The sequence below is a fragment of the Eurypyga helias genome, unplaced genomic scaffold, assembly GCF_000690775.1.
Source record: "Eurypyga helias isolate BGI_N326 unplaced genomic scaffold, ASM69077v1 scaffold9671, whole genome shotgun sequence".
NCBI classification, from domain to species: Eukaryota; Metazoa; Chordata; class Aves; order Eurypygiformes; family Eurypygidae; genus Eurypyga; species Eurypyga helias.
In genome coordinates this window covers 17,170-27,191 of record NW_010228889.1, presented here as the reverse complement: position 1 = coordinate 27,191, position 10,022 = coordinate 17,170, and the positions used below count along the sequence as shown (strand labels likewise).

Genomic DNA, 10,022 nt, shown 5'->3' with positions numbered 1-10,022 from the left:
TCTCAATTAGATTGCTGTGGAAAAGAGTGTCAAAGGCTTTACTAAAGTCCAGGAAGACAACATCCACAGCCTTTCCCTCATCCAGCAGGTCACCTTGTCACAGAAGAAGATTGGGTTAGTCAAGCAGGACCTGCCCTTCACAAACTCATGCTGACTGGGCCTGATCTCCTGGCTGTCCTGTACATGCTGTGTGATGGCACGCAAGGCGATCTGCTCCATTACCTTCCCTGGCACCGAGGTTAGGATGACAGGCCCATCAGTCCCCAGATCCTCCTTCTGGCCCTTCTTGTAGATGGACATCACATTTGGTAACTTCCAGTAGACTGGGACTAACTGGGACCTCCGGGGTGAGCCGGGACTGCTGATAAATGGTGGAAAGGGGCTTGGTGAGCCCTTCTGTCAGCTCCTTCAGCACCTTTGGGTGGATCCCATCCAGCCCCATAGATTTGTGGGTGTCTAAGTAGTGTAGCAGGTCGCTAACCATTTCTCCTTGGATTATGGGGGCTTCATTCTCTCCCCGTCCTCATCTTCCAGCTCAGGGGGTTGAACACCCCAGGAACAACTGGTCTTACTAATAAAGACTGAGGCAAAGAAGGCATTAAGTACCTTTGCCTTTTCTTCATCCTCTGTCACTATATTTCTGCCCCTCATCCAATAAAGGATGGAGATTCTCCTTAGCCCTCCTTTTGTTGTTAGTGTATTTATAGGAACATTTTTTATTGCCTTTTACGGCAGTAGCCAGGTTAAGTTCTAGTTGGGCTTTGGCCCTTCTGATTTTCTCTCTACATAACCTCACGACATCCTTGTTGTCCTCCTGAGTTGCCTGCCCCTTCTTCCAGAGCTCATGAGCTCTTTTTCCTGAGTTCCAGCCAAATCTCTCTGTTCAGCCAAGCTAGACTTCTTCTCTGCCAGCTCATCTTTCGGCACATGGGGATGGCCTGCTCCTGCACCTCTAAGATTTCCTTCTTGAAGAATGCCCAGTTTTCCTGGTACTTCTTTGCCCTTCAGGACAGCCTCCCAATGGACTCTGTCTACCAGGCTCCTCAACAGGCCAAAGTCTGCCCTCCGGAAGTCCAAGGTCGCAGTTATACTGACCCCCCACCTAACTTCTGTGGGAATCGAAAACTATCATTTTGTGATGGCTGTGCCCAAGACGCCTCCAACCATCGCATCACCCACAGGTCCTTCTCTGTTCTTAAACAACAGCTCCACTGTAAGTCTGCCCTCCGGAAGTCCAAGGTCGCAGTTATACTGACCCCCCACCTAACTTCTGTGGGAATCGAAAACTATCATTTTGTGATGGCTGTGCCCAAGACGCCTCCAACCATCGCATCACCCACAGGTCCTTCTCTGTTCTTAAACAACAGCTCCACTGTGTGCCTTCCCTGGTTGGCTCCCTCACCAGCTGCGTCAGGAAGTTATCTTCCACACACTCCAGGAACCTCTGAGACTGTCTCCTCTCTGCTGTGTTGATGCCTGCTGAGGAAAGGGGGGCTACTGCCCATGATGTGCTGAGGACAGTACAGGCAAGGGGAAGTAAGCCAGCAAAGTCCTCAGACTCGGCTGTGACATTCAACTGAGGCTTAGGTGCTGCTTTCCCCACAAAGATACAGAGCAGAAGCCCTAATGCCCTTCTCCAGTTCATGCATTGGCCTAGGACCCAAAATCCTAGGACTACTTAGGCTGGAGAACCATGAGCTACCATAGGTGAAAGTATCAGGAAAGCACCGAGCTAAGAGTTTATGTTTGTATGACAGCAACAAGCCACCACCAAATCTCAAAATAATACAGCTGCAAATGCTACAAGACTATTGTTGGCCTCTGGTCTGCTGGGCCTGCTGGTGTGGGGTACCAGGACCAACACCAGAACCTGTCTCAAGCGCCCAAACTCAAGGGAAAGCATTTTGATCAGATTAACATGCCCTGTATCAGCGTTTGTCACTAAACTGAAACTCAGCCTGCCAAATTAATCCAACCCTGTTTTAATGTGGGTTGGTTGGATGTTTGGCTACTTCTTGAGTCCTGCTGAGTACCCAACCCAAGCCTTGCAAGCCAGTTGCCCCACATACAATCTCCCTATTGCCAGCATGGCTTGAATTTGTCACAGTCAGACCCTGCCTCCTTCAGTGCTGTCCTGCAGAGCTGCCTCCACCTTATTCCCTATATACATGCTTAGAAACTGAGTCATCTCTTCCTCTTATCTCTGAAAAACCCACTGGGCTCCTTCAGGCAGGTTCACCAGCTGTTTCATCACTCCGCTGGCCTGTACGAGACCACAGTCAGCAAGCCAGGGCCAGACTTTCTGGGGTGATGTGTTGAGGATGGTTCCTGGGATAGTGGTTCCCAAGCCAGACAGCTCCCGCCACCTATCCTGGAGGGAAGTGGACCCAAGAGTCAGATGCAACAAAGCCAGTGTATTAAAAAAATCCCCGACGGCCGCAGATGGAGCCATCCCACATTCTTTCAGCAGGCAGAGACGTGCATGGCCTTCTACCTAAGGGGATCAGGGGAAATTGCAAATGGGTGCCCAGCCAAGGAACCACCCCCTCCCCTCAGCAGCAACCATAGCCAAACAGATTTAAAAAAAAAAAAAATCCAGGTGAGAAGCCTGGAAAGGATTCACAGAAAGGGTATGAAGTGTCAAAAAACCTGGGGAATTAAAAATTCTCCCCAGAAAGCAGGCTGGATCTGGAGGTGAATCAAGGCTGGAGGAAAGTGCTCATTAATTTCTCCCCATTTAGAACTGGAAGCGGCATAGCTCAGTGATATCCTGTCTCAGCAAAGCTGATGCTTGGCTCTCTCCATATGTCCCAGACGTACCCCTTCTCCAAGGGCTGCAAAACCAGTGCCAGGAACAGGGCCTCTCTGCCTTGTGTTGGGGTAGAAGAGTAAAAGTAGCCCATAACTTTTAGGAAAATCAGTTTTTCTGAGCAACAGCATGGCCTCTCTACCAAGCTGAGTGGTTGATATTACCTCTGAATGGAGAGAAAAGGGCTGGAGGGAGCCAGGCCAGCTTTTCCCTCATGCATCGTGCTGCTCTGGCGTCACGTCTGTTGGAGAAGCATGTTCCAGTGCACCCAGCCCTCTGTATTTTAAACTCAAAACCAGCAGCAATAAGACCCACCCAGAGCACAGGCCAGTGTCCCTGGCCTTTCATGTGCCAGCTCATCTCTCGATAAAGGGGTTAAATAAATGCTAGACACAAGGGACAGGTGAATTACCAGGCAAAGGGAGGGAGCTGGAGGGATGGGGAAAGCAAAGCAACCTGGCCCTGACTTTCCCCCTCAAGGCCCTGGAGGTGAATTGGGGATTTCCCATTTCATTAACTTTACAAGGGGTAATTCCCAGCACACAGCATTGTCCTCATGAACAGACCTATCCTGGGCTCTCTCTCACACTTTCACTATCAAAGCTTGCGTGGCTGCACCACTAGACAGGAAAGCCGTGCAGTATTAGTCCCTAATGAAGGTAATAGGCAGCTGATACTGAATCACCCACAGTGGAAAATACAGCAGAAACAAGCAGTAATTTTTTTTTCTAAAGTGAGAAGCAAAATGGATGCCAAAACCCACAATTCAAATGTGATTTTGAAAGCCCCCCCCCCTTTTTTTCCCCCCCGGTTCTCCCTTGCAAATGAGCATTATGTGCATTGCTCTTACTTCCCAGGAGAAGCAGCCAACCGTTCATCCCTGCTGCCCACTCTGGAGAGCGGTGGTGCTCCTGGGCAAAAGGGCTCTGATGCTTTAGGGGGTTGGGCATCAAAACACTGTCCCACAGGCGCAGCAATCGACTCAAGTACATCGAGTTCATTAGAAACATGCACACACGCAGGCAGGAGTTTATTAGTCCACAGACTTACCATAAAAAAAAAGGAAAATAAAATATCCCCCAAAATAGGGGTAGCTTCCCAGTTTTGCCTGCTCGCAAATCAGCGGTGCCAAGGGTACTAAGCATGTCTTGTGCACCCTGATTGGAGCACGGGGCAGGAGCTGAACATGCACCCGCAGCTGAGATTCAAGCTTCTCACCTATAAAATGGCTGTGTACCTTTGGCCGCACGGCAACCGGGAGCCCTCAGCCGCCTCCGAGACACATTCGAGGTCAGAGCAGCTGCAGCAGTTTTAATGTGTGCGAGAGGGATGCCGGCTCAGCAGACGCCAAGTACTGGCAGCACAGCCAGTCCTCCAGTTCAATGCTCCGCTCCGTGTCCACGGCCCTCTCCGCAAACTTCATCATGAGCAGGGCGCGCTTCATGTCCACCCAGTTCTGAAGCACCCGGCGCAGGGCTTCCTCGTGGCCCAGGGGCTGCTCCGTGAGGTCTTTCCGGGGCCCCCAAAGCAGACACTGCAGCATCCGCTTGGCCTCAGTGATCCGCACACGCTTGATGGGATCCGCTTCCAGCAGCAGGTGGGCCAGCTGCTGGAGCCCCCGGGAGTAGATGGACAGGCTAGGCAGAGCAGGGAGATCCTCAGGGCTGTACTCCTGCTCCCTGAGGTGCACCTTCTCCTCGAAGGGGTTGGGCTGGTGCAGCAGCTCGTAGATGAGAATACCAGTCTGAAACTCGTCAAACTTCTTGTACTGAGAAGCTGACACAATCTCTGGGGCCAGCCGGGCCTGACTCTTCTTCAGTTTGGAGTCTCCAGTTCCTGGCTTCTGTTTGGCTTTCAAAAAATTGCTGATGATGAGGCGGGGTAGGTGTTTGTCATCTTTGGCTTTCGCACAGCTCATGGGGGGCTTGCAGGGGACGAGCAGGAGGTTCTCCAGGCACAGGTCACGATGGATGATGCCGTGCTCTTTGAGATGCTCCAGGCCATTGCAGAGCTGGAGGAGCAAGAAGCAAACACGACGTTCGTACAGCTCGGGCTTGGCTTGGTGCAACATCACCGAGTCCCTCACGAAGTCGGCAGTGGTCTGGCTCGGCACCTCCCGGGTAATGACCACCACGCAGTCGTGCTCGCTGGCAGCGCGGGAGGGATGGAGGCCATCCCCAGGCGTGCTTTTCCCCACATCTGAGGCCAGGAGCATGCTGGACGGGACTGAGGCCACAAAATGCCCACAGTCCTGCTGGATGTTGAAGTGGACTGGCACTGCAGGGCTGCAGTACGAAGCAGCCACCTTGGACTCCTGGGTTTTACAAATCTGCGGGGAGAGACCAAAAGAAAAGTCTCACCAGTCAGTGACAGAGACATGGCAGAGACCAGAAGTTCAGATGTGGGTTCCTAAGCTGGGATTTGCAGATGCTAAGGAACACATCAGGAGAAGCAGGGTGCACATTGGTCCCTTTAGTACTTTAAACTATCTCCTTGCTCAAGGACCTTTCTTGTCCTGCAACACCTGAACCTTAGCAACCAGATGTCTGGGTCACATCTCCAGGCATGAGTCCCCTGACAGGCAATGCCCAGTATTTGCAGGAAAGGAGGAAGGTAGGGCTCCTGTGAGAAACTTCTGGAGATTTTGTTTCATTGCTGACAGAAGCAACATGCTTTTTACATCACGGATGTCATCAAGATTGCCCCCTGCAACACAGGAGGTATTCTGCAGAGGGAAAAACAAAGCCCAAGGCAGAAGATGTGCTGCCTCCATCTCTGGAGGTGGTTAACGCTTGCCTGGACGAGGCCCCACACAACATGATGCGGCTGAGACGGTGGCCCTGTTTGGAGTGAGGGGTGGACAGAGGCCTCCAGCACTTCATTCCCATCTAATCCTTTGCTGGTCCTAGCCCTGGAGCCACTTTCACATCCTCCTGAACCACTCTGCTTCTTTGTGTCAGCGACTACTCTCAAATCCCTGATCAGTGGCTAAGGGAAACCAGCAACACACTGTAGTCATCAGCCTAAAGGGGGCTTATAAGAAAGATGGGGACAAACCTTTTAGCAGGGCTTGTTGCAAGAGGACAAGGGGTAATAGTTTTGGATGGATAAAGGGTAGATTTAGAGTAGATGTAAGGAAGAAGTTTTTTACGACGGTGGAAAAACACTGGAACAGGTTGCCCAGAGAGGTAGTAGATGTTCCATCTCTGGAAATGAAATTCAAGGTCAGGTTGGATGGGGCTCTGAGTACCCTGATCTAGGTGAAGATGTCTCTGCTCACTGCAGGCGGCTTGGACTAGATGGCCTTCAAATGTCCCTTCCAACCAGACTCTTCCATGAAAAAACACCAGAGAGAAAGTGGAAGCTAACAACAGGCTTACAAATAAGTGAGAGTGCAGCAAACTCTAGGGAAAAAAAAGCATTTTATAATCTGGATTCTCTTAAAGCCAAATGACTCTTCATTTTGTTCTATATTTTAGCTTTATGACTGCACTAAAGACTAAAGCTCAAACCCAGGTTTATTATAGGAGTATCCATTAGCTTATGGGGCCTTCTGGCATTTCTATTATACACTTTTTTTTTCTTTTATTCAGCGATGTATTTATATCTCACCCACAGGAATCGGCAACAGGCTGAAACTCAGCATGAAAGGTTTCAAACCCTGAAGCGTGTCACTGCCAGTCACAGCATGCATGCAAAATCCTACAAGAAATCAATTTTGCCTCAGAGTTAAAAGAAATGCAAGAATAGAGAGGAGCTGGAGAAGTGGGCTGCTTTTGTATTCCCCATGCAAGGATTTGAATCTAGGCGTTTGCAGGTAATTCACTCAGATAAGACTATACTGTGGAGATGGGGCATTTCAAACCCCTATTGTTCTCTCTTTTCTAAACAAAAATACCCTGCCGTGGCTGCATGCTTATTTTGTGGAAAGACAGGCTTTGGAGCTAGGCAGACTGCAGATTAATGCAATGGGGAAGACACAGAAGGTCCCCAAAAGCAGAGGAGACCTTCTAGCCTTCTACCAAACAAGCCTGCTTGTTCCTCCCCACATAGGAAAAATCTGTAAAGCTTAGGAAAGAGGGAGGAACTCCTGCAAGAGAGGAGTTTCTGGGAGAATAACTGCAACTAAATGAAGACAGGGAGATCTTCCCTAGCCAGCAATTCTTTGTGACTTTGGCTACACCAGAGGCATCCTCCAAGCAGTACGCTCCAAGTAGAAGCCTGAGGCTGGCTTAGTCACGCGTCTTTAAGTGGAGAAAGAAGCCAAGGTGTGGAGCATATTTCGGCTTAATTCCTCTAAAGCTATTCCATGTAACCCTGGATCCTTCTAACTGTTTCATATGTATTCGTGTCTGCTTGTGCACAGCCCAAACTCCGGCTCCTGCTGCTCAGCCACCTCCTTGGCTCAAGTCAGATCCTCTGCCCATTTTGAGCTCTCCAAGTCTAATTTTAACTACAGCTCTGTAATCTCTTAAGTCAGAAAATCTGTACCAGAAGCCAGGAGGGACAGCTAGGAATCAGCCTGTCATGAAGTTTCACAGTTATGCTCTATTTCAGCTACCAAAAGGAAGGTGGCACGCAGGAACATTGCGGGTGGTGTACGCACACATGTGCGGAAACACATGCACGACTTCACGCCGGCGCAGAGGACGGCCCTGTCAGTGTGGTTTTGGCTTTGTTACGATGCTCTGCAGCACACCAAGGGCACAGGGTAAGCCCACATCACACATGGGGACATGACATGAGTGCAGTCCCGTTAAGAGATTGAACTGTGCTGTTTCTGCCTTGGCAAGAATTCATGCACTACAGCCATAGAGCTGATCCTCTGAAGCCCACCTAACACGGCTGATAAGAGTACAGGTGTGTGCGTGCCACAGGGAGCCGCGGGTTGAAGAGGAGCACACCAGTTCACCGCGCAGTTCTCGGGTTTCAGGAGGAAAGTTGCAATGGATTTAGGTACAAGAGGCAAAAGAAGTTGCTGCTCAGAGTGCTGGACTAGGGGTATTGGTACGCGGCCTCATCTAACTCCATTCTGGTTATTTACAGCCTCCCTGTTGGGTTGACTGTACTTCCTTTAGAATATCAACTGGCTTCAAAGCTACCACTTAACTAAAACATCCCCTTGGGGTCCATAATGGTGGAAACTATTCAGCAGAGGGTTTTTTTTTTTCCTTGCTAATGCATCTCTGACAGTGCTTTTTTGGGAATTACTTTAGGTTTTGAAAACAACCTGAAGAGCAAGCAGCAATGAGATGCCCCTAGGGTTAAGTCAGAATAGAAATTGAGGCTCTGTATTCAAGTAGTAATGTGGGTCAAGAACCCAAAATCCACAGGACATGCATGGAACAGGTGGGATAAGATCGCTTATCCAGGTTTCAAAGAGCTGAACTATTGCACCTCAAGTTTCCATTTCAAATGTGGATTCCATAGAGTGACAGGAAAAATATTTCAGACCTGACCTTAACAGTATGTCTAGGTCAGCCTCCCATTGTTTAATCGAGATCTGCAATATCTTAACGATGCCTGTAGTTTCAAGATCATATAAGCACTCGCTCTGGGTCAGACCTTCCACTTAAAAGGCAGGGAGAGGCAAAAATGCTGTCTTTTGAACAGCCTTTCATCAGCTTATGTCATCTGTGGCAAATGCCTCTGTGTTTACATCACAGTATTTGCACAAAGACTTTCTGGAGAGAGACAGGTTGGGTTGCAGACCTCACTAGTCTGCAGCAACGAGCATCTGATTGGCATTTGTTACAACGGAAACTACGCCTCCCAATTAACCTTTGCAAGGGGTGGGAGAAAAGCGGCAATTTTGGAAGGGGTTTCGCTTGCCAAACTTCACCTGTGAGAAAGACAAGCAAAGAAAACAGGCTACTGTGTGCTGATGGTGCTTCTCAAAGGCGTACCGCTAAGTCTGCTTCCCACTCTTTTGATCAAATCCATACACCAGAAAGGGGGAAACAGAAGCTCGAAGGTTCAGTCCCAGCTCTGCTACAGGCCCTTACCCCCCCCACAGCCTTGGACCCTGTGGCTTTTTGCCTCATCCTCCCAGCTGGGTGATGGAGCTAAGCCTGGGTACCTCCTGTGCGTGGGCTTACCTTCACAGCATAGGTGGTAGAAGGGTCCTTGGAGCAGGTGGCACAGTAATATATTGCATCCCCTGAGTCACAGCAGGGCTTGTTGCACGCCAGCTTGAAGAGCGACCAGTTGTTCTCACTGAAGTGCAGCTCGTTCTTCTGCTCCCGCATGAAGCAGTCCTCACACTTGGCAACCAGGCGGCGCAGGGACTCGGCGTAGAGGGCCCCCAGTTTGGTGTACACCCCCTCTTTGCTGTCGATGTTGCTCAGGAGGTTGTGAAGCTGGAGGCTGGATCCTGAGGATGCCTGGCTGGACACACTGAGCTGGGAGGAGGAAAGGGACTGGAGGTTTCTGCTGGCGACACAAGCCCCGGTGCTCTTACCGGCAGCTGAGACCCAGTAGCCATTTCCTTTGGAGCCTTTCTCCAGGGACTCGGAGGAGGAGAAGGTGCCAGGGCAGCCCCCCAGGCTGGCCGGGTGGATGAGGGGAGGCTGCTCTTGGAGGCAGACATTGCTCTCGGAGTGGCTGACGTTCAGCCTGGGGCTGGCAGCACCAGCTGCTCTGCCTGAAGACGCCTGTCCCCCAAAAAAGCCATCTGGGGAGGACACCGTCCTGCTCACTGTCTTCTTCTGGGGCAGAGGGGGCGGGCAGCTAGGGGCAGAGGAGGGACCATCCTCACCGGCGGCGGGAAGGAAAGGGACAGGGGGAAACACTTGGCTCTCAGCTGGAGGGGGCGAGTGGTTCGGCTCAGAGGAGTGCCCTAGGAGACAGCAACACACAAGAAGATGCCATGAGTGGCCCTTGCGGGCTGGGAGCGCCGGTCCCTCTCCACGTCCCTGCCACCCCCAGGTGCCCCATCTATTAATGACTGCACAGCTTCACTGAAGGGGTTAGGGGATCAATCCAGTTTAATATAGCAGGTTTGCAAAGAGGCTGCAACCAGCCTTCCAGAGACATGCCTCCCCCAAAAACCACTCCCCTGTACATACACAGTAGTAAAAAGCTAGTAGAGGGTAAATATTTAAGCTGTGATGTCATCCACAAGGAGGTAAGAACGAAGCGCTCAGGGATATGAGGACAAACTCTTAAACAAAGCCTGTTTTGCCTGGTAACTGCCACCCAGCGCTTCAGCAGG

General features: G+C 50.7%; 1 protein-coding gene across 1 annotated transcript in view; it reads right to left on the bottom strand.

Annotated features, from left to right (window-relative positions):
- Nucleotides 1–3,811: 3,811 nt before the first annotated feature.
- The window catches only part of LOC104516004 (tyrosine-protein kinase SgK223), a 21,647-nt gene continuing 15,436 nt past the window's right edge, over nt 3,812–10,022 (bottom strand). The window contains exons 4-5 of the mRNA XM_010160192.1: nt 8,908–9,647; nt 3,812–5,138 (exon numbers count right to left, since the gene is read on the bottom strand). Coding sequence (XP_010158494.1) covers nt 4,101–5,138; nt 8,908–9,647 — 1,778 coding nt within the window. The 3' untranslated portion in view covers nt 3,812–4,100. The remainder of the gene's footprint in view (nt 5,139–8,907; nt 9,648–10,022) is intronic.